The sequence below is a fragment of the Carya illinoinensis genome, chromosome 10, assembly GCF_018687715.1.
Source record: "Carya illinoinensis cultivar Pawnee chromosome 10, C.illinoinensisPawnee_v1, whole genome shotgun sequence".
Classification (NCBI taxonomy): domain Eukaryota; kingdom Viridiplantae; phylum Streptophyta; class Magnoliopsida; order Fagales; family Juglandaceae; genus Carya; species Carya illinoinensis.
Genome location: NC_056761.1, coordinates 39,239,483 through 39,263,394, shown reverse-complemented (window position 1 = coordinate 39,263,394; position 23,912 = coordinate 39,239,483). Strand labels below are relative to the sequence as shown.

General features: G+C 37.4%; 4 protein-coding genes across 4 annotated transcripts; 3 read left to right on the top strand and 1 right to left on the bottom strand.

The window, feature by feature from the left end:
* Positions 1-653: 653 nt before the first annotated feature.
* LOC122278727 (protein FAR1-RELATED SEQUENCE 5-like) lies at positions 654-3,427 on the top strand. Its single transcript, XM_043088909.1, has 5 exons — positions 654-2,018; positions 2,118-2,957; positions 3,037-3,096; positions 3,190-3,267; positions 3,353-3,427. Exons 1-5 carry the CDS (start codon positions 654-656, stop codon positions 3,425-3,427), a joined length of 2,418 nt encoding a protein of 805 aa, XP_042944843.1.
* A 1,219-nt stretch (positions 3,428-4,646) lies between these two features.
* Positions 4,647-5,185, bottom strand: LOC122278726. Its single transcript, XM_043088908.1, has 2 exons — positions 5,030-5,185; positions 4,647-4,946 (listed from the first exon to the last, which is right to left on the bottom strand). The coding sequence occupies exons 1-2, from the start codon at positions 5,183-5,185 to the stop codon at positions 4,647-4,649; spliced, it is 456 nt and encodes a 151-aa protein (XP_042944842.1).
* Positions 5,186-9,949: 4,764 nt separating this feature from the next.
* Positions 9,950-17,039, top strand: LOC122279230 (vacuolar-sorting receptor 1-like). Its single transcript, XM_043089684.1, has 12 exons — positions 9,950-10,649; positions 11,345-12,037; positions 12,752-12,840; positions 12,964-13,033; positions 13,173-13,256; positions 13,801-13,877; positions 14,007-14,088; positions 14,913-14,995; positions 15,091-15,154; positions 15,739-15,867; positions 16,278-16,381; positions 16,576-17,039. The coding sequence occupies exons 1-12, from the start codon at positions 10,355-10,357 to the stop codon at positions 16,663-16,665; spliced, it is 1,860 nt and encodes a 619-aa protein (XP_042945618.1). The 5' UTR covers positions 9,950-10,354; the 3' UTR covers positions 16,666-17,039.
* Positions 17,040-19,444: 2,405 nt separating this feature from the next.
* Positions 19,445-23,726, top strand: LOC122279408 (leucine-rich repeat receptor-like protein kinase PXC2). Its single transcript, XM_043090055.1, has 2 exons — positions 19,445-21,358; positions 22,094-23,726. Exons 1-2 carry the CDS (start codon positions 19,905-19,907, stop codon positions 23,532-23,534), a joined length of 2,895 nt encoding a protein of 964 aa, XP_042945989.1. The 5' UTR covers positions 19,445-19,904; the 3' UTR covers positions 23,535-23,726.
* The last annotated feature ends 186 nt before the right edge of the window (positions 23,727-23,912 follow it).

Genomic DNA, 23,912 nt, shown 5'->3' with positions numbered 1-23,912 from the left:
TGAGTAGGTACCAAATCTATGTCAATGTTCTCTAGATTTGCAAATTTATAGTCAATGATAACTTTGTTGGTTTTATATATTCCAAGTGATTGGTTGGAAAGCATTTGCAATACATTGTTTCCTTCCTAGTAATGTTGATGTTTTGGATTTTTTGTAGATATACATATCTTTGATCATGTTTTATATATTAGTTTATAGATTTTAATGTGGTGTAAGTTATATAATACTACTATTGACAATTCATTTGCCTCCCTCTTAGAATGGGAAACGGAAAAGAAGACCCATTTTTTTTGCGGCCATCTAGCTCAAATCCCCCACCCGCGGTATGTTATATTATTTAATATATTGAAAACATTATTTGTTTATTAGTATTTATTTTCAATACACATCAATAACTTATTACAAAACATTTTAGGACATATCATCAACTTCTCCAAACATCTCAAATTACATGCACGGTTACTATGGACCAATGCCTGCGTGGTCACCGGGTTTTTAGCATATCCTAGTGCCAACCAATATCCAATGCACTTACAGGTAGTGATGTCATATTGAGTTAGATGTTATTATAATTCAACCTGGTTTTTTAAAGGAGTTTAATTGCATTGTTTTTTTCTTTTTGCCAGAATGGTAGTTACCCCTTTCAACATGGCATGGAAGGGCCGGTATCTCGTATTAGTACAGGCTCCATTACGAGCAAATTCCAAGGTAACGAGGATAATAGAACCGATGGTTGGGAAACCGAATCGCCATGTACATCCTCTAGAGTTGATGAATGTTTTGCTAATGGACCACGCGCACAAGATAATAGACCCGATGGTGGGGAAACTGAAACCCCCATATCCAGTGCCGGAGAATCTGAGAAAGTGCAAGTGGATGGTGATGATGTGCCAAAGTCCAAGATGGAGTTTAATTTCTTAGAAGATTTAATGAGTTACTATAAGGAATATGGGAAGAAATACGGGTTTGGGGTGATGACAAAAAGAAGTGAGAGGGGAGAGGATGAGACTGTTAGATATGTTACGCTTGCCTGTGCCCGTGGTGGGAAGGCCCAGAATAGAATTTTGAATGTCTCCAACCCTCGTCCGACAGGAAAGACTGAATGTAAGGCAAAGATTAATGCCTCAAAAACTCCTGATGGAAAGTTTCAGCTGAATTCCGTTCACAATATCCATAACCACAACCTTAGCCCAAAGAAATCACGCTTCTTTCGATGTAATAGAGAAGTAAGTGAATCCGTAAAAAGGGTCCTTGATACAAATGATATGGCTGGCATCCGAATGAATAAGAGTTTCGGATCTCTTGTTGTTGGCACGGGTGGATTTGAGAACCTCCCGTTTCTGGAAAATGATTGTCGTAACTACATCGACAAGGCACGACATCTACGACTGGGCGCAGGTGGTGCTGGGGCGCTTCGAGACTACTTTTTACGGATGCAGTACAAAAATCTGGGGTTCTTTGCATTAATGGACCTGGATGATGACGGGAGGTTAAAGAATATATTCTGGGCGGACCCCCGTAGTAGAGCAGCCTACCAATATTTCGATGATGTGGTCACATTCGACACCACATACCTGATGAACCGATATGGGATGCCCTTTGCACCATTTGTTGGTGTAAACCACCATGGGCAATCAATTTTGTTGGGAGCTGGCTTGATTTTCTCAGAGGATACGGAGACATTCGTGTGGTTATTTCAGACTTGGTTGCAGTGTATGGATAGTATAGCCCCTAAGGCTATTATCACTGATCAAGACAGTGCGATGAAAAATGCTATTTCAATTGTTTTCCCTGAGAGCCGGCATCGATTCTGCCTTTGGCATATACTTAGGAAAGTACACGAAAAGCTTGGGAGCTATGCTTCCTACAAGACTGGAATGAAAACTGCACTAATGAGATGTGTGTATGACAGCCAAAGTCGGGAAGATTTTGAGAAATGTTGGGATCAGTTCATCACCATGTACAACTTGCATGAGAATGCATGGCTGCAGAGTTTATACACTGAGCGTGAGTACTGGGTACCGGCCTTCTTGAGAGAGGTTTTTTGGGCTGGAATGAGTACAACTCAGCGGAGCGAGAGCATGAATGCATTTTTTGACGGCTATGTTCATGCGAAGACAAACTTGAAAGAGTTTGTCGATCAATATGATAATGCCTTGAAAAAGAAAATTAAGAATGAAAATGTAGCGGATTTCCACTCATTTAATGTCACTATTCCCTGCATCTCAAGATCTCCCATTGAAAAGAGATATCAAGATTTGTACACGAATGGAAAGTTTAGGGAAGTTCAGCAACAACTTGCCCGCGTTATCGACTTGGACCCAGTTTTACTGAAAGTGGATGGTACTATAAAGACCTATGGTGTGGAGGATGAAGTTTGTCTCGAAGAGTTCACTAAATTGGTTACACATTCAGTGGTCTTTAGTTCGGAAGATACAGCTGCCAAGTGTTCTTGTGGGTTGTTTGAAATGAGGGGGATAGTGTGCAGGCACATCTTCGCTGTGTTCAAATGTAATGGGATTAAATCATTGCCTGATACCTGCATTTTGGATCGGTGGAGGAAGGACATCAAAAGAAGATACATGTTAATCCACAGCAGCTACGACACAGTACAGCAATGGGAGGATTCTATAGCTTATTCAAGTCTTTTGAACATATGTTATAAGATGATTACTCATACTGCGGGTTCGAGAGAACATACTTTGGATGCAACTAATAAGTTGCATGCAATGATTGAGCTGTATTCTGGCAATCAAGATCCCCCATGTTGTCCCAATGTTGATGGTACGATAAATGTTTCGGCTACTATTGGTTCTTCAAAACAAGTACTCAGTCCACATGTTGTGAGAGGGAAAGGGAGACCTCCATCTCTGAGGAGAGCATCCAGGATGGAGAGAGACCTACGAAAAGTAAAGGAGAAGACGAAGCGAGCTCAGGGAAAGGGAAAACGCAAACAGGTCCTTATATTAATTCTTTTTGTTTATCCCTTGTTGATGCTAAAGGTTATACATGACATATTTGATATATTATTTTCAGCGAGATGGAGAAGATACACCAGTCGTAGACGTGTGCAAGAATTTATTTGGCTTTGAGCAAGTAATAATGTTGATTTTTACATTTGTTTGATTCACAAGATTATAAAATTATAGTTATATTTGATTTTGAATCATTGCTCTCATTTTGAATCAGGCTGTTCGAGAATCTATACCAGCTCCCTACATAACTGAAGCCCAGCCCCAAGAAACATTTGTGCAAAGTCAAGAAAGTGTAAGGGGATCCCAACTTGTGGTTCATCGGTATTTATAAGAGTAATATATTTCGGCTGTGATATAATCCTTCTCTTGGTCTACAGATGCTTGTTGGGTTGGATGGATCACAACCGCTTCCGGCTGTATTGGATGGTTCACAACCAGCCAAAATGCAATGATTGTCATGAGTACAAAAAGTGCATGCAGGGCACGAGATTTAGATGGTATTATGGTTTGTGTAATGCATGTTGGTAACTAGTTATGATTTGGCATGCCATTGATATAGCTCTCATATTGTGTGTAGGTTGATGCGGTTTGGCTGGAAATACTAGTTACCACGAGAGCATGTTAAAAATATAATATTGTTATTTGAGAACTGTTGGTGAAATGAAATTTGGCATAGTGAACATCTTCAATAAATATGGCTTTGAGCAAGTTTAATGATTTTGGGTTGATTTTGTACAAGAGCAACCAGAAAAGCAAAGGTTTGGGTTGATTTTTTATGTAATGAATGGTTTGTGTTGATTTTGTATAGGTGTTATGAAATGGATTGGATACACACTCATTGAGATGGAATACATGTCCTTATATTGAATTTGCTTGGCAGTTATGTTTTGGATTGGTTACACATGAGATTTTAAATGTTTTGGACTGGTTTTTGGGTTTATAGTTGTATTTGGCTGGAAAAATGTAAAGGGATTGGTTATAGTGCATGTAGTTGGCATAGCTTTCTGGGTTGTATGTGATGAGGGGGGTTATAGTGCATGCAGTTGGCAATATGAAGAAATGGAGTAGTGTTGGATGAGGATGTTTCGGATGAAGATACTTGCGTGGTAATCAAAGGGTGTATAGGTGATGAAGATAGTGCTCACTAATCGAAGAGCTTATCTGCGTGGGTAAGGTAAGATAGTGCATGTGTTGTAGTGCATCCGGTGCATGTACTACTAGGTATGAGTACAAATGAGTATGGTTTTGCACGAGATTTTGAAGGTTATGATACCTGTTTGTATACAGGTTATGCATGGTTTGAGTAGTCTACGAAAAGTATTTGATTGATTTCTGGAAACAAAAAATACAACCCAACTTCTAATGAATGTGTCTTATATTGAAACAAAGTATTTGATTTATAAAGACCTGCATTGATCCCTCTGAATTCAGGTTTAACAAGAAATATAAGACCCAATCTCATTACAATAAGATTGGTTACTACATTAGTCAGGAATAAATAATGCTCAGTGCATTACATACTCCAACAAAATGGGGCAAGTTACAGATGATTACTCAGTGCATTTAGATACAAAAACAAAACCACCAAAAGACCTAGAAAAGTTTCTCCCAAAAATGGGGCTACGAAATCTACTAATGACAACACTGGGCTGGAATTCAGTACCCTCTCCTCTAATACAAGAGCATCAAACGTCCAATACAAATTAATACTACCACTAATGCAAAACCACTAAAAAGTGTAGAACTCAGTTTCCGCTCCCTCTGAATATCTCCATCTTCTGTGTGACGCACCAACTCATTCTCAAGCTGATCCACTATCTTCCACAGGTCGATCTCCCTTTTCTCGAGAAGATGGACTATTTTCTCCAGATCTTTCTCCCTCTGTAACAAGAGCATGATTCTTTCTTGGAGCTGGAGCTCAGTCACTTGATTACTATCTGCCCACTGGAAAAACTTGCAGAAGGGTAATCCCTGACCATTGTTACACAAAGATGTTAGACAACACATAAAGAAATGGAGTTGGGAAACAAAGGATATGATACAGATGTAATTACCTCTATGTTGTACTTTGGACACCCTAAGAATGGCCGGCCAGGGTATTTTGTCGTAGTTGAGTATTTAAGTGTGGCTTTGACCCCACAGCAGCACAATGGTTGAGCCGTGGTACGTGTGACAAAAGATGAATAAGACATTGATGAGGATGATGACATTTCTAAGATGAAACAAAGGAGAGAAAGGAAAGACTAATTTCCCAAAATTAGTTGGTAAGTAATATATATTTTCCACAATAAAAAGATATATAACACAGTTCAAACATATTGGATACAGAAAGTACCACAATATAACCAAAACCAAGTGGCTATATGGCCTACTGTTCAATCATATTGGATACAGAGTACCAAAATATAACCAAAACCAAGTGGCTGTATGGCCAACTATTCAATCATATTAGATACAGAGTACCAAAATATAACCAAAACCAAGTCGCATGATTGCCAACTGTTCAATCATATTAGATACAGAGTACCAAAATATAACCAAGACCAAGTGGCTGTATGGCCAACTGTTCAATCATATTAGATACAGAGTACCAAAATATAACCAAAACCAAGTCGCATGATTGCCAACTGTTCAATCATATTAGATACAGAGTACCAAAATATAACCAAAACCAAGTGGCTGTATGGCCAACTGTTCAATCATATTGGATACAGAGTACCAAAATATAACCAAAACCAAGTGGCATGATTGCCAACTGTTCAATCATATTAGATACAAAGTACCAAAATATAACCAAAACCAAGTGGCTGTATGGCCAACTGTTCAATCATATTTAGGATGTTGGAAACTAAAACCAAAACAAAAAGCTCAAGTCACCGAAACCTAACAATGGAATCCCAAACCAAGTCTTCAAATTTAACAATTTTATTATAAAAAGAACTAGAAAAGCAAATAACAATTAAACACTTCACAAGAACACTGTTAAATATTAACAATCACACATGACCACAAAGCTATACTCTAGAATGTTGGAAACTAAAACCAAAACAACAAGCTCAAGTCACCGAAACCTAACAATGGAATCCCAAACCAAGTCTTCAAATTTAACAGTTTTATTATAAAAAGAACTAGAAAAGAAAATAACAATTAAACACTTCACAAGAACACTGTTAAATATTAACAATCACACATGACCACAAAGCTATACTCTAGAATGTTGGAAACTAAAACCAAAACAACAAGCTCAAGTCACCAAAACCTAACAATGGAATCCCAAACCAAGTCTTCAAATTTAACAGTTTTATTATAAAAAGAACTAGAAAAGCAAATAACAATTAAACACTTCACAAGAACACTGTTAAATATTAACAATCACACATGACCACAAAGCTATACTCTAGAATGTTGGAAACTAAAACCAAAACAACAAGCTCAAGTCACCAAAACCTAACAATGGAATCCCAAACCATGTCTTCAAATTTAACAGTTTTATTATAAAAAGAACTAGAAAAGCAAATAACAATTAAACACTTCACAAGAACACTGTTAAATATTAACAATCACACATGACCACAAAGCTATACTCTAGAATGTTGGAAACTAAAACCAAAACAACAAGCTCAAGTCACCGAAACCTAACAATGGAATCCCAAACCAAGTCTTCAAATTTAACAGTTTTATTATAAAAAGAACTAGAAAAGCAAATAACAATTAAACACTTCACAAGAACACTGTTAAATATTAACAATCACACATGACCACAAAGCTATACTCTAGAATGTTGGAAACTAAAACCAAAACAACAAGCTCAAGTTACCGAAACCTAACCTGCTTCAAGACAGAGCGATGTTAGGGTTAGGGTTTCAGTCGGTGTTAGGGTTAGGGTTTCTGTCGGGGCTTATTTCAGATCTGGTGGAGTGGAGACCAAAAATCGACTCTGTGGTTCGTGGGTCACAAATCGACTCTGTGGTTCGTGGGCTCTTCGGCACGAAGCCGAAGACCAATGGCCTACAGGGGCTGCTCTGTGAGTTAGAGATCAAATATCTGCTGAAGAAGATGAAAGGGGTACATATTTGTGGGTCTACCGAGAAGAAGATACACAAGAAAGCGCCGACGACGATGGAAGGAAGGACGAAGACAACTGATAGGGTGGAAGACAACACGGGGAGGACGATGGGAAGAGGGAAGGGGGAGGGGGAGGGAGGGGAAGGGTCTCGGACCTTTGAGAGGTAATCTGAAAAACCAAGGAAGGGTGGATGGAGGGGAAGGGGGGAAAGGGTCTCGAACAATCGAGAGGGGAAATGAAAAACCAAGGAAGGGGGGAGGGAGGGAAATTGAGAACGAATACTAATCGATACGACGCCGTTTCGGGAACGTGCCACGTAGGACAACGATGACGCCGGTTCCCTAAAACCGGTTGCAACCAGACTTTTTCTTCTTTATATTTTCCTCTCTGCTTCTTGGACTAAGCTACAATTATCAAATTACGAGGAGTTCAATCTTTTTAATTAACAAATGTTTTATGTTCGGAAAATGATAATATAACTATTAAATATATCTATTAAATATATTTATTTGTATATTTTTATTTTTTTAATAATTAAGAATGTGACTATTAGTGAATTTATATATTTTTAATTTTTTTCTTAATAATTAAAGATATTTCAAAAGTATTTAAAAATAAATAAAAAAACTCATTTGTATTAGGAAGAGCATATTTATAGACATCCTAACATTGTCCTTTGATGTCCACTTGGAAACAATGCTAAAACTTTGTTTATGCATGTCCTTATCAATGATACATATACAGTCAGTTTCTTTGTGCATGTGCGAATACATCTCACTCTCTCTATCTCACAACTTCACTCTCTTCGGACAACTTGTCGAGAGCTTTGTTATTACGCCCACAAGTGTTCCTAAGAATAACATGAGGAATAAAAATAGCTTTAAAGCCACTGAATTATTGTATTCTCTCCCTCACTCTCTCTGATGTCTTCTTAAATTACAAAAGGAAACTTCCCTAGCTAGACGTTGCTGATCATCATCGCCATAACCACCACGCGGCCTTGGGTACGAGAATTAATATAAAGGTTTGAGTATCGATTATGGTAAATCATATTCTTAATTTGATCGTTTTATTATTTATAGACGTCGACGTTGAAGCAGGCTAGGAAGTGAAGAATCTTCAAGGCCATGGGTGTGGGTAATCATCCGCATCCTCATCAGTATGCTCACGTCCATCATCATCATCATCATCCTCATGGAGAAGATTATCCTGAAGCGCGTTGTTGTTTCCGAGTCTCTTCCAATGCCAATTTCTTATTCAGTTGTAATATTGGAAGATGGTTGTTGGCAATTTGTTACACAGTCATGGGTTGCTTTGGATGTGCGGATGATGATGAGCATGGGACAGTCTAGTACGTACTACCGCAGATCTTAATTAATCAATATTGTAATATTAATATTGATGCAATTAATTAAGGTGGTGGTGGGGTTTGTTTTTTAACTCACAACAACAACTTCTAAACTTAATATTTATATTCTTCGTTTATTTAATTTTTAATATGAATGCTTCAAAGTTAATTTGCATGCAATTAGTTCAATTCCATTTTATTTTTTCAAATTTTTCTTTTGCGTTTCTTTTTATAGTTTTTTTACGTTTTTATTTCTTGTTCATATTTTTGCTTTCGAACAAGAGATTTTTTTTTTTTTTTTTCACGTACCATTAATCAATCCATTACTCTTTGCATAATTATAAAAATGTTTGAAATTTTAGAATTTTTTTTTTATTTTTTTAATACAAGGTTGTCTATCTGAAAAACTGGATTATATGTTATCAGTCTATCAAGCTTTTGGCAAAATTTTAAAATGTTTAATATGACTAACAAATATTTAAAATAGCCTATGGATGGTGGGCAGCCAAGCACATCTTTCTTTCGTATTTTTTTTTAAAGAATAATTTAACTATTTTTTTTTATAAATATAAAACATTATATAAAATCATACTAAATATCATTTTGGGAGAGAAAATTTTATACACTATATTATTATTATTTTATTTATATTTCATTAAATAAGATGTGACACATTTATCACAATTAAATAATTATTTAATGTATATTTTTTTATTATTAATTATGATAAATACGCTATATCATATATAATAGAATATAAATAAGATAATTGTATAGTGTATAATATTACGTATGGATGTCAACATCAACGTGGACAGCCTTTTGCTTTAAATTTCGTGTCACTGAATTGCTGGCCGTTAAAGTGTTTTACTTTTCAATTGCGTCCCTTCCCTTCCGCCTCTTACGGCACAAGCATCGCACAACATGCTTTATCTATTTTTTTTTTTTTAAATTTTTTGAAAAAAGTGTGCATAGGTATAAATCATTTTTTATGATAAAAAGAATTCATGAAATAAGCTTTTATTTTGATGTATAATAATATTAGCTTCGATATATAAATTAAAATGGACATAAAAATTAAAAAAAAAAAGCCCATATCGAAAATAAAACTTGTGCAAACATGACTACTGATATATAGGCTTTCGGGAATTTTGATTTAATTAGAACTCCTCAATTTATCCAATAGAAGAGTTTCATTAGAAGACTTGGTAGAAGTGACCAAAGTGTGTTGCTTCTTCAAAAGCCCAAATTGACACCTGTGTTGCATTCAATCACGTATCGATTTTCTCTCAAATCTTAGAAAATAAAAATAAAAACATCTTTTAAAAAAAAAACCATCGCATAAAAGGCAACTATTTTTTTTTTTAACTTAGTGATTAAGAATTAAGAAAATAATTTTAAATGTATATTTTTTTTACTTAATTATTAAGAAAGTGATAAAAATATATATAAAAAAAAAAAAAAAAAAAAAAAAAAAAACCACAGGACGTATGAATGGGGGCGGCATATAGTCGGATCCTTACTCAATTAAAGGCGGTTTGGTCTTTGACTCACAAAATGTTTCTAGAGAAGAGGGTGTAATTTAATTTATATATGCCGAGAGGATTGAAATTACAATTGAGCATAATTGACACGTCTTTCAATTCCGACCCTCCTCCTCGTAGTCGATTCTCCCCCTCAAGATACTTTTTTCTCCCAACACGCACAAACGAACATCCCCCTTTGTACGCTTCTTTCCAGTTTCAGCTCAAGACCCGGATAGCTTTCACCGTAAATAGTAGTCGATTCTGATCTGGGTTCTAAAAAAATCGAAACGTTAATAGAAAAAAGAGCTTTAGTTTATCAGATTTGGTTTCATTCACTTTAATCGAGTTTTCGTTTTGTGGGATTTTTGATGTAAGCGCAGTAAGTTGGATTTCTTGATCTGGGTTTTTCTCTCTTAGTTGATTGGTCGAGGGTGACAAGATGGGGGAAAAGCTAGGGCTTTTGGCGTTTTTTTGGTTCATGTTGTGCGGTTTTGGTGTGGCAAGGTTTGTGGTGGAGAAGAACAGCTTAAGAGTTTCTTCACCGAACTCGTTGAAGGGTGTATATGAATGTGCAATTGGAAATTTTGGAGTTCCTCAGTATGGAGGAACCATGGTTGGCATTGTGACGTACCCCAAAGCCAATCAAAAGGCATGCAAGAGTTTTGATGACGTAGATATCTCCTTCAAGTCCAAGCCCGGAGCTCTGCCTACCTTTCTACTCGTCGATAGAGGAGGTCAGCCTTTTTTTCTTTCTAAAGTTCCTTATAAGAGATTATGTGCTTTGAATTTGTTTGTAAGGTATTATTTTTTTCTTCCCTTTGAATGTTGAGTTACCCAGAATGAAAGATTGCCAATTGGGGTTAAACTTTCCGTTTTTGGTGATGGTTAATTCTGTGAACCAATTTATCTTATCGAGGTAATGACGTAGGTATTTGAATTGCATCTCGATATGACTGTTAGGATGCTAATTATGGCATGACAGATCGGATGCTGTCTATGTATTGTATAATCTTGTCACTCACACATTTATCTTGTAAATATATTAAGTTGACAACTGGAGCTTAGTTTCTCTTCATCAAGGTTCTTATAAGGAAGTTTTTCCCCCATTGATTTTAATCTTTCCGTCTAGTTGACTGAAGTCCGGGGTGCAAAGTTTTGAAATTTGTCTTGGGTCTATTTGTTTCTGTTTTTTGGATTGAATGTATTACTAAACTGTCATCTTATATGCATGCAAATGAATATCTTGCTTATCCATCAGTGTTATTTTATGGCATAAGATCTTTAAATCTTACCCTATTTCTTATGTTGATTTTCCTAGGGCTGTGACTAAATTGAACGGCTGCTTACATATTTTTGGAATTCGTTTTTTTTTTTTTGGTTGAATTCTTTTGAATGGAAGTTTTCATCCATAACTTGGATGTGCTTGCAGATTGTTTCTTCACCTTGAAGGCATGGAACGCACAAAAAGGTGGAGCAGCAGCTATTCTTGTTGCGGATGACAGGATTGAACCATTAATTACCATGGACACTCCTGAAGAAGAGAACGCTGATGCTGATTATCTACAGAACATCACCATTCCTTCAGCACTTATTAGCAAGTCTTTGGGGGATAGCATTAAAAAAGTTATATCTAAAGGAGAGATGGTTAACATAAATCTTGATTGGTCTGAGGCTCTTCCACATCCTGATGAGCGGGTTGAGTACGAGTTTTGGACAAATAGCAATGACGAATGTGGGCCAAAGTGTGACAGTCAGATTGAATTTTTAAAGAGCTTCAAAGGAGCAGCTCAGATACTTGAGAAGAATGGGTACACACAGTTCACCCCGCATTATATAACTTGGTACTGCCCAGAAGCTTTTATTTTGAGCAAACAGTGCAAGTCTCAGTGTATCAATCATGGGAGGTACTGTGCTCCAGATCCTGAGCAGGATTTCAGCAGAGGGTATGATGGAAAGGATGTTGTGGTTCAAAATCTACGTGAAGTTTGCTTTTTTAAGGTTGCAAATGAAAGTGGAAAGCCATGGCTTTGGTGGGACTACGTGGCAGATTTTGCAATCCGTTGCCCAATGAAAGAGAAGAAGTACACTGAAGACTGCTCAAATCAAGTTATCCAGTCACTTGGTATGTTGAAGACTTAATATAGATGCTTGCATTTCAAAATATCAATGTATGTTTCCTTGGCAATCTATGTACAAGGATGTCACTCATTAAGATCATTATAATGTTTTCATGTTTGTTACTTCTCCTCAATCACTCTATTTAGTTCTGATTTTTCTTTTATGAAATTTGTCAAATTATGCTAGATTTTTGGTTCAGAGTATATTGTCACCATGAACCATCTGTAATCAAGGTGTTTTCCAGTGACATCTTCGATGAGTGATATATGAGCTTTTCTGTGAATTGAATTGTTCAACATATTTTGCTAACATTCTAGTGACTAATGCTGGCGTTATTCATTACCTTAATTGTTCATTCTGTGTTGAATTTAAGTTACAACACCTTATTGAAATCAATGTTGGCCTTTGTTTTAGCTATGACACTATCTTTTTGCTTCTTATTTTGTGTGCTTTTGTCAATTTATGAACTCCATTAATTTGGATATTTCTGCTTGCACACAATGCCTCAGAATGTCATGTTATATTTAATTTTATAGGGCTCTTGGAGATGCATTTACTTCTCATTGTGATTGGTTTTTGACACTCTTAATTTATTAGGTAGTAGGTACTAGTAGATGAGAGCAAGCTTATATTCCATATTTAAAGACTTACTTATTGCATATACCTAAAGAATTGAAAGCTAATGTCATTAACATTTTCCTGTGATTTAATTTAACAGGGGCTGATCTCAAGGAGATAAAAAAATGCGTTGGAGACACTACTGCAGATGTGGACAACCCACTTCTTAAAGCTGAACAGGATGCACAGGTAAACACTTAGAAATTTAGAAGGTTAACAGTTCACAATGCACTGATGGCTTTCTCTCTTCAATATCTAATTTTTCCATACTATGTTTCACTCATCTTGCTTTTTTACAATTCTGGTTTTCAGATTGGCAAGGGTTCCCGTGGAGATGTTACAATATTACCAACTCTTGTTATAAATAACAGACAGTATAGAGGTTTGACGCCTTGTTCTGGATCTTGTTAGCTATTTACTGCATGGATGCTTTGTAATCTTTGGTTTTTTCATATAGTTTTTATTTTTTCTTTGTTATTTTTTATTTTTATTTTTAATTTTGATTGTAATAATGGCTTCAGGGAAGTTGGACAAAGTAGCAGTTCTCAAGGCCATCTGTGCAGGTTTTGAAGAGACCACAGAGCCTGCCATTTGTTTAAGTGAAGGTCTTCATCTACCCTTGTGGGTTTTGTGGGTGTGTGTTGCCTTTCAACAAAAGAGTGGTTGTTGTGGCATCTATGTACCATACAAAAGGCAAAACAAATTAATTTGGTTTCACTTTTCTGAAACCTTCTTTGTTCCATTGCACGTATGTGGGTGTAGGTGTGTGTGTAGCCTTTTAATGAAGGAGTTGTTACTGTGGCTTCTATTTACCATACAAAAGGCAAAACAAACATCTTGGTTTCATTTTTCTGAACCCTCTTGGTCTCATTTCTATAATGAGTTGATAAGTAGGATGCCTATCAAACATTTTATTCCCCCACATCTCCTATTCAAAAGCTATTATCAGAAGTATAGAGCTCCCTGAGATAATATTTATATAGAGAAGCAAATCAGCTAGATGTGTGGGTAGGCTGTATTTTATAGGTTGGTTTGGGAATCCTCAAGGATGTTCTGCTTATTCTGTAATCTCAGTTCTCAACTATTCCATTGAAAATGGGCTAGTTTCAACATGTTATTTATTTGGATTTTACAAATTGTTTCTCTCAGATATAGAAACAAATGAATGTTTGAGCAACAATGGTGGTTGCTGGCAGGACAAGGCCACTAATATAACTGCATGCAAGGTATTTTCATTTTCTCAAACGTTTGTGGGGGTGTTTTGTGGCTTTATATATATATATATATATATATATATGAACTTTGATGGGTTCACTTGTTTCTTGGTCCTTATTTGAGTCTCCCTATGCTTCTAGGACACTTTCCGAGGAAGAGTATGTGAATGCCCTGTTGTCCAAGGTGTAAAGTTTGTTGGTGATGGTTATACTCATTGTGAAGGTAAATTTTCCCCCTGATAGAGTGCTAGTTTAGTTTTGAAATAGACCTGATAGATCAAATGCAAGCAATCTGCAATGAAGCTATTTGTTTGTTAATGATGGAAATAGGTTCCAGTAACTATAATTCAAGTCTCTATGGTTTTTGAGGACTCTGGAGCTAGGAGCTTATTTTGAGTGGGCTACCAACTTGCTTCTTACCTGTCTCTTCTTGAATTGACCATTTTGCATGCATAGATGACCCGTTTAGGTGGCACATTCATTCAAGGCTTACACTAAAAAGCTATTGGCTAGCTTCAACAAACTTTTTCCATGCTCATCTTTAAAATTTCTGGACAATGATTCTTTTGTTGCCTTGAACTCACATGGCTGGCACTCCCAGAAATTTAAAGATGACGTCAAAAAGTTATGACCCAAATAAGTGTATGGATGGCGCTGGTAATGACAGAACTCTTAAACTGTAGCACAATTTGCTCCCTGGTAAATGTGGCATTGTGGTTTCTTCCCCTTTTGTGGCAGGGGTGGGATTAGTAGGGTTATATTTACATGACTCTTACTTATAGGGAATGGAAGAACTTATCAGAGAAAAAAAACTTATATAGGGAGTGGAAATATCTAGAGGCTGATGTGCACGCAAGCTGGCCCGGATACCCATGGATATTAAATATATATATATATATATATATCTAGAGACTGATGTGGGGGCATTTTCAGAATTTTTGTGTTGGCTTTAATTGGGTTGTTTCGGTCTATGAGAAAACTGCTGTTTTTCTCTTTTACCTATCTATTTCATTTCTACTTATGCTGTGATTTTGCTTGGCTTAACAGCTTCGGGAGCTCTACATTGTGAAATCAATAATGGAGGTTGTTGGAAGAAAACTCAGGAAGGCCGGACTTACTCTGCTTGTGTTGTAAGTTATCCAGCTTTAGATAAATAGGGATTTATAACTTCATATTGTCCTGTCCTCTTGTTTCTTATCTAATTGAATCTCCAATGATTAAACAGGATGACTCAAAAGGTTGCAAGTGTCCACCAGGATTCAAGGGTGATGGAGTTAATACCTGCGAAGGTATTTTTGCCCTTGATCTCTACAATTAATAAAATCCATTATGAAATTCATGGTTGATTTGATGAAGTTGTAGGTTTGGTTGATTTGATGAAGTTGTAGGTTACTGAAAATCCTCAAATTACTTTGAGGCTCCTCTGGTCACTTGTCATGAAATTTCCTTTTTTTTTTTTTAACGGCAAATAAGATTTTATTGATCGTAGGAATAGGCAACAGCCCAAGTACACAGGCACTTGTCATGAAATTTCCTTATAAAATTAAGGTCCAGTCACTGCCATACATACATAGTTACAATACTAAAGAATTATAATAGAATGTACTTTTGAAAGCATATTTATGATAGAACCACAGACAAAGCAAATTTAGGACGACTTAGGTTTTTAGGTTTCAATAGCAATTCAGTAATTCCACTTTGGATATTTGTGTGTTCTATCTATGGGATCTAGGGCCCACTGTTAATGGTCTCTGATGGGCAGGGGAAATGGGTGGTTACCTGCAAGATAGTCATAGGTTTGCCATTGCCACTGGATCAACTAGGATTTTTTATGCTGATTCACTAATATTTCTTTGCTGTTTCCTTGGTCCAGATGTTGATGAGTGCAAAGAGAAATTGGCTTGCCAGTGCCCATCTTGCAAATGCAAGAATACGTGGGGCAGTCATGAATGCAGCTGTAGTGGCGGTCTACTTTACATGCAAGAAAATGACATATGTATAAGTAAGTATCTTTAAGTGCTTTATTTGTTTTTTTAGGAGATTCACAAGGCTGGAAATTCATCTTTATGTCACTATCCCCTGATACTCTTTAAGCTATGTTTACCGAAAAATATTTGCATGTAGCCACAGTACGTTTGCATGTAGCTACAGTACGTTTGCATGTAGACGGTTGTGAATTGCATTAATAAATCATGATTGAAAATGCACGTTTGTTTCTAAAGTTTTCATTTGTTTGATTTTGTTGTGTTGGTACGATATTGCTGTAGGATTCAAAATTAACTTGATATTCAAGTGATTTATTTTCTGATTCTTGACAAATCGTTTGTCATTTGTTATGGAACAGTTGATTTCTGATTTCTCTTTAATTTGCCATTTGTCTTCCTCTGGCTTCTTATCTGTTGGAAAATCCAGGTAAAGATAATACCACGGTCAGCTGGAGTTTTGTTTGGATTATTATTCTTGGCTTGGCTGCTACTGGGGTTGGGGGATATGCAGTTTACAAGTACAGGATCCGGGTATGTATGCTGTTTCATATAACCTATGCACATTCTGGAGTTCCTTTGAGTAGTCCTTGATTTAGAATGAGGTTAAATTAAAACATGGGAATGTCCCTTTGTCGGTGGCCAGATTCAGATCACATGATTGAATTTATCAAGGGGCGTACCTTTCCTAGTGATTCTAATTTCCAGCGTTAAATGAATTTCTGCAGAGATACATGGATTCCGAGATACGGGCAATCATGGCACAGTACATGCCCTTGGATAATCAAGGAGAGGTGCCTATTCATGGGAATGTCTGAAAACGGAGAGATGTTGAAAGTTGCAACTGAGACACGATGAGAAGATTCTAGTCACCCAATACTAAAGTTGCATATACGCATTCCCCATGATCAATCGATTGTTGGGGGATTGCAATGTTACCAACCTTGTGACTAGCACCAGCTTTTGTGTTCATCATTTCTCTGTTTTTCTTCGTCAATGTAACCTATACAGATTTTTTTTAAGAACCTCTTAGAAATATTCCTCGTTATCATGGAGGCGAGTATAATGTATTTTTTAGTCTTGGCTTAAATAGACACGATGCACTTGTTCCAAACCCGACATTGCTTGTGACGGTTGAACTCAACATCTTAACGAAAATTTAGTTGGAAGCAGATGCGAGCTTGTGTACCAATCAAACGTCTAAATTCTGTTGTTGAGTGTATATTCATGGAATAAGTAGAGCAACATATCATGGTAGCATCGCACCTTTTAAAGCCCGTTGGTAATGATTTTGTTGCATTTTGAATGAGTATATTGGGGTACACTTCCACGTTTATTCAGTCATGTACAAAGCATGAGTTATTAAGGAGACAATTTGATACTACAGGATGTCATATCATAACCTGATACGCATAGAATGCTACCACCACCCTGCTGCACAGAAAAAGCAATCACAAAACCAAATCTACTCGATCTACCATTATCAACTTAGCCGTATTAAACTCATATTGCAAAATAACCTACATCACTCAGCTTGCATTCTTTTAATACATCTCTAAACACAGCCATTTGTCTTTTACTTCCTGTAGCACCCCAAAACTTCTCACTATGATATACATAATCTCGTTAAAATCACCAATACATAACCACATACTTGATTTCTGTTGATTGAGACATCTAAGCATATTTCACCCTTCCATTCTTTTCTCCACCTCCAGGTGTCCATAGTCCATAGAAACAAGCTAGCATCCGTCCTTCCCTCCCCTCTCTATCATGTATCCAAGATTTAATGTGTCTCATGGGAAAATTTTGGATCTCTAAGATAACTTGGGTTTTCCACAAGAGAGCTAATCCATCACCTTTGCCCAAACCATCTACACAAGAAATTGAGTCAAAACCCAATTTGTATTTAAGCTTCTAAACACTAGTAGTTTGCTTTTTTGTTTTTATTAAGAGCAAAGAAGCTAGGCTTCATTTCCTTAACCAGATGGCCAAGGTCGTAAAATGTCACTTGTCTCTTCATTAAGAAGCATGTCATGCTCAAGAGACATGTCAATTTTTTTAATCCAGTTTGGAGGAAAACTCGTCTTGTTCTTTCTTAAGATGTTAATAATTTGTACTTGGTAATTTTCAAGTTTTAACTTGTAAAAAGGTATTTTCGGGCATTCGGCTACTAAAAGAGAGGGTAAGTGTATCAAAATGCATAGAGGAGGTAGAGGCAGTCAAGTTTCTGTTAAAAGGCATTTTTTGGGGGAGGGCGTTGTGTGATCTGAAGACTGCCCAAACATTTAACCCAAATATACACATGTAGATTGAAGATGGGACAAAATATATGGAGGCAGATCCAAAATGGGTTCGGGCCCTGATTTCATGTGCGGCCTAGATTTGATTCCCTTGAGGTTCCTGCTTTAGGAGTCCGGAATCTGAATGAAGAAGACTACTGAGTATGTCTACTTTTGAGCCATAATGTTGTCTACCTACTACTACTACTAATTTAAACTTGTTTTACACCCAAATTCTGCTGTCAATCCGCATCTGCCTCTGCCTCTTTTGAATTGTTATCTCATATATTGACATTTTAAAAAGAGTAATCGACTCAAACTCGTCCTTTCAAATAATGTAAAAGCTAAGAAACTTGACTTGAAAGACAATAATATGGGCACGCGCATTTACTCCCCATATGATATCATTATATATATATATATATATTAATTAAAGTGACTATAATTAGATTTTATAACGTAGCTTAAACGAATGCTAAAGGTAAATGCACCCATATATACTCATACATGTTGTTGTTGTTGTTATTCACACCCACCACCCCCACCAAATCAATTACCATAATTTCTTTTTTATAAATTAATATTAATTTATTTAATTATTATAAAATTTTTTAAAAATATTTTCTCTTATTAAATACGTTTATACTTTATTAAAAGTCCAACAATTGTTATTAGATAAAATTAATGAAGCGCCAGTTACGCCGCTCAAAGCCTGTCTGCGACAACCCCCGAGAAAACGCATTCAAAGCAAAAGGACTGAGTGAGTGTGGTGTGAGGAGTGGACATACATTATTTTCTACGAAACATCGGTAACATAACTGAGGCGTGGAAGGTGCTCTCATAGCCATTAAAAGTTCTTTTATTTATTTATTTTTATTTTATTCACTCACTGTAAACAAGGTCAATGAGATTGTCGACCACAATTCTTGCTCTCATATCCAACCATGTTAAAATAATAAAATATACATTTGAACATGTTGATGATATATATATATAGATTATGCAAGTATGTATTTTTTTAAAAAATATATTAAAAATAAATAAATATCTTGGATTCTAGTTAAGAACATAGATAGATAAATGGACTATTTTTTAAAAAATTATTAATGTGTTTAATGGGTAAATAAACGATTTTATTTATTTATTTATTTTTTTGTTGAAAAAATCGTAGTTAATGAAATGTGCTGTGGCCAATAGGAGAGAGTAAAGTTAATGCTAAGTGCCAGCGTGGAGGATGCTGGTTTGACCGAAATGAGTGCCACGGCGTGCCACAGTAGAGAAAAGAAAAGAGGAAAAAATTAACGATGGCAGCGGAAGACCCTCCACTCTCTTCAGCTTTTTTAAATGCTTTTGCTTTTAATGCCCTCTCTCACCCTCTCTACCCTCCTCAGATCGTATGAGAAGAGACTTTACGCCCGCACTCAACTTTCATACGGCTCCTTCGCTCCCAATTCTCTAGCTCCCTCTCCCCCTCTGACCAAGCTTCTCCAATCCAGCCACATGTGCCAGCTTCCGGCACCATTTCCGGCGCCTCATCAGTGACTTCCAGACACCAACTTAGTGTTCGATTCTTCGCCCAGATTATATATTTTTAAATTTTTCCTGATTGGTCTTTCTGTTTTTAAGGTCTTCCCCATTAGTATGAGTTGTTTATACAATGAATTTGCAGTTGTTCCTTTCTTTTTGCCTTCTCTCATTGCATTGAGCTTCATTGTGGTCTCTGTACCGACAGTAACCTTCCTAAGTCAGTGAGTGAGATTGAGTTCATTTGAGAAATGCTCCACGAAGCGGTCCTTTTACTTCTGTTTGCTGCTGCTCTCGTGCGTTCTCTAGACCCGGTTTTCAACGACGATGTTCTGGGCTTGATTGTATTCAAGGCCGGTCTTAAAGACCCAAAGGGCAAGCTTGTTACATGGAACGAAGACGACGACAGTCCCTGCGACTGGGTCGGAGTCAAATGCGATCCCAGAACCAACCGGGTCTCCGAGCTCGCCCTGGACGGGTTCTCTCTTTCTGGGCACATCGATCGGGGCCTCCTGAGGTTGCAATTCCTTCGAAATCTTTCTCTTTCCAAGAACAACTTCACAGGGACTATAAACCCTGATCTTGCTCGCCTTGGGAGGTTGCAAGTTGTTGACTTGAGCGAGAACGAACTCTCTGGGTCGATTCCAGAGGGCCTATTTCAACAATGTGGGTCGTTGAGGGCGGTTTCTTTTGCTAGGAACAATCTCACGGGAACTATTCCCGAGTCTTTGAGCTCGTGCTCGACGTTGGGGTTGGTTAACTTCTCTTCTAATCAGCTTTCTGGGAAATTGCCCACCGGAATGTGGTTTCCGAGAAGGCTTCAGTCGCTTGATTTGTCAGATAATTTGCTGGAGGGAGGGGTTCCTGAAGGAATTGGAAAGTTGTATGATTTGAGGGCAATAAATTTAAGCAAGAACCGTTTGTCCGGGAAGCTTCCCTGGGATATTGGACGTTGTTTTATTTTGAAGTTGGTTGATTTCAGTGAGAACTTCCTTTCAGGGAGCCTCCCAGAGTCAATGCAGAGACTTGGTAAATGTGCTTTTATGAGTTTGCGGGGAAATTCATTTAGCGGAGAGGTTCCAGAATGGTTTGGCGAGTTGAGGCGCCTGGAGACTTTGGATCTTTCGGCAAATACATTTTCGGGTCGGGTTCCCATTTCGATAGGAAATCTTCAATTATTGAAGAATTTGAATTTATCCATGAACCAGTTTACAGGGAGCTTTCCAGAGTCTATGAAAAATTGCATTAACCTTATGGCCATGGATGTTAGCTATAATCAGTTGGCAGGCAATCTTCCTTCCTGGATTTTTAAGCTGAGTGTACAAAGCTTTCCGAGTTTTGGTAACAGAGGCAGTGGAAATCTGCAATATTCTTCGCTCGCATCAAGAGCTGCAACTTATCAAGGTCTTCGGGCTTTGGATTTATCTTCGAATGCATTTTCCGGTGAAATTCCAGCTCAGATTGGTGTGCTTAGTACCTTGCGATTCTTGAATGTTTCCAGGAATCATCTTTTAGGTTCTATTCCGGCCCGCATAGGAGAATTGAAATCTTTATATGTTCTTGATCTAAGCGACAATTGGCTAAGTGGAAGCATTCCTTCTGAAATTGGAGAAGCAGTTTCGCTCAAGGACCTGAGGCTCCAGAAGAACTTCTTAACCGGGAAAATCCCTACGCAAGTTGAGAACTGCTCATCTCTAACATCGTTGTAAGGCCTCTCTTGCTATCCTATTTTATGTTTGGCTTCTTCTGTCGTTAAGCTGATTGAGAATCTCTGGACCTATGTGATAAGGAGACAATGCACTACAAAATTTATGGTCTGAAAAAAAAATACACCTGTCTACAATTTTCTCTTTATCATTGCTTAGGTAGCATATCTGATTTGTGGGAAGACAAAAATAAAAAAATAAAAAAAGTTAATCAAAGCAGTTTTCTGTCTTGTACCTGATTCTTCCAAAGGTTCTGCCTGCCCGCCCCAATAATGCGTATACTGACGTTCTCCCTATGCACTGCTGAAAAAAAGTCAATTCTTGTAGTAGCCCTAATTAGAACTGTTGGTAAATAGCAAGCTAGAAGTGGATGCAGTAGACTTCATTCGGACGGGCAGGTTTGATTGCCTCATGTAAGTTTGTTTAGATATGCATATAATGGGGCTATTATTACTACCATATACAGAATCTCTCCATATTTGGGAAACCGTGAAGAATTTTAACTGTAAATGAGAAATATGGTCATAGTTTTGGTGATCTTAATTTTCTATGCATCTTATTATTTTTTGTGGCGACATTAAGGTTGTTTTGTACGTTTTCACTTGTTAAAAAAAAAAAAAATCATTTTGTAATTCCAAATTGTAAGGTAAGGAGCACACATTATTTACTAAAATAAAAGGTAAGGAACCCTCATTGTTCTAATATATTCCCTTCTTGTTCTATTTGGTATACAGGATCCTATCTCAGAACAACCTCACTGGCCCAATCCCTGCAGGCATTGCAAACCTCACTGATCTTCAATATGTAGACTTATCTTCAAATGAACTCTCTGGAAGCTTACCCAAAGAGCTAACAAATCTTACCCACCTGGTTTCTTTTAATGTCTCCCACAACCACCTCCAAGGTGAGTTACCAGTGGGGGGCTTCTTCAACACTCTCTCTCCCTCATCTGTCTCTGGTAATCCATCCCTATGTGGTTCTATTGTCAACCGCTCCTGCCCTGCTGTCCATCCTAAACCTATTGTCCTCAACCCCAATTCTTCCAACTCTCCTACTGGTTCTTCCTCTCCAAATCATCACAAAATTATCCTCAGCATCTCTGCCCTCATTGCCATTGGTGCAGCTGCATTTATTGCCCTGGGTGTAATAGCGGTTACTGTCATGAATATCCATGTGCGATCTTCGATGTCACATTCTGCTGCTCCACTCACATTAACTGGGGGTGAAGATTTCAGTTGCTCCCCCACTAATGATCCAAACTATGGCAAGCTTGTCATGTTTTCTGGTGATGCTGACTTTGTCACTGGGGCTCATGCACTACTGAACAAGGACTGTGAACTTGGTCGTGGTGGATTTGGAGTTGTTTACCGAACAGTCCTTCGAGATGGACGTTCTGTTGCAATCAAGAAGCTAACCATCTCAGGTTTAATCAAGGCCCAAGAAGATTTTGAGAGTGAAGTGAAGAAGCTTGGAAAGATCAGGCACCATAATCTCGTGGCCCTTGAAGGCTATTATTGGACTCCATCTTTGCAACTCCTTATTTATGAATACATCTCTGGTGGGAGTTTGTACAAGCATCTCCATGATGGACCTGACGGAGACTGCCTCTCTTGGCGACAGAGGTTCAACATTGTTCTGGGTATGGCAAAAGGTTTGGCCCATTTGCACCGAATGAAAATTATTCACTACAACCTGAAATCAACAAATGTTCTGGTAGACAGCTCTGGTGAGCCAAAAGTAGGAGATTTTGGCCTAGCGAGGCTGTTGCCACAGTTAGATCATTGTGTGTTGAGCAGCAAAATCCAGAGTGCTCTTGGCTACATGGCTCCTGAATTTGCATGTCGAACCGTGAAAATCACCGAGAAATGTGATGTGTATGGATTTGGGGTCTTGGTTTTGGAGGTGGTGACAGGAAAAAGACCTGTGGAATATATGGAGGATGATGTGGTGGTGCTATGTGACATGGTGAGGGAGGCATTAGAGGAAGGGAAGGTGGAGGATTGTGTTGATGGGAGACTGGGACATAATTTTCCAGCAGAGGAGGCAATTCCAGTTATAAAGCTTGGTTTAATATGTGCCTCTCAGGTTCCATCAAACAGACCAGACATGAGTGAGGTGGTCAATATTTTAGAGCTCATCCAGTGCCCTTCCGAAGGCCAGGAGGAATTAGAGTGAATGTAAGTTGCAAAGATTAAGAAAAGGTGACATATAGTTCATTTTCTGGTGAAAATGAATCCAGTTTGTTTGTTTGTTTGAAGCAATAGAAGAAAAAGAAATGGATTGTAGAAGGTCTATTTCTTCAAAATCTTTTGGTTGTATTTTTATTATTATTATTATTATTATTATTATTGAATTTGTTCGATGGTATTACCGGATTCCTTCTCACCAGTTTGATATGGAAGTGGCACCCATTAAATATTATGAAGATCATACTTAGTTTTAATCACCTGTCATTATATTGATTGAATTTGCATTCTGTTTTTGGAATGTTCAAGTGATTTTTAACCTACTTGTGCAGTTGTATGAACAGGGTCTTTTTCGATCATTAATTGT

What these genes read in the sequence shown, in the direction of transcription:
- LOC122278727 (XM_043088909.1), top strand. Translation starts at nt 654, where the DNA reads ATGGAAGGGCCGGTATCTCGTATTAGTACAGGCTCCATTACGAGCAAA. An exon ending in GAAAGGGAAAACGCAAACAG is followed by an intron (nt 2,958 to 3,036) that starts GTCCTTATATTA and finishes TATTATTTTCAG; the next exon opens with CGAGATGGAGAAGATACACC. An exon ending in TTGTGCAAAGTCAAGAAAGT is followed by an intron (nt 3,268 to 3,352) that starts GTAAGGGGATCC and finishes CTTGGTCTACAG; the next exon opens with ATGCTTGTTGGGTTGGATGG.
- LOC122278726 (XM_043088908.1), bottom strand. Translation starts at nt 5,185, where the DNA reads ATGTCATCATCCTCATCAATGTCTTATTCATCTTTTGTCACACGTACC. An exon ending in GTCCAAAGTACAACATAGAG is followed by an intron (nt 4,947 to 5,029) that starts GTAATTACATCT and finishes AACAATGGTCAG; the next exon opens with GGATTACCCTTCTGCAAGTT.
- LOC122279230 (XM_043089684.1), top strand. Translation starts at nt 10,355, where the DNA reads ATGGGGGAAAAGCTAGGGCTTTTGGCGTTTTTTTGGTTCATGTTGTGC. An exon ending in TCAAGTTATCCAGTCACTTG is followed by an intron (nt 12,038 to 12,751) that starts GTATGTTGAAGA and finishes TTAATTTAACAG; the next exon opens with GGGCTGATCTCAAGGAGATA. An exon ending in TGGAGTTAATACCTGCGAAG is followed by an intron (nt 15,155 to 15,738) that starts GTATTTTTGCCC and finishes TCCTTGGTCCAG; the next exon opens with ATGTTGATGAGTGCAAAGAG.
- LOC122279408 (XM_043090055.1), top strand. Translation starts at nt 19,905, where the DNA reads ATGCTCCACGAAGCGGTCCTTTTACTTCTGTTTGCTGCTGCTCTCGTG. An exon ending in TGCTCATCTCTAACATCGTT is followed by an intron (nt 21,359 to 22,093) that starts GTAAGGCCTCTC and finishes TTTGGTATACAG; the next exon opens with GATCCTATCTCAGAACAACC.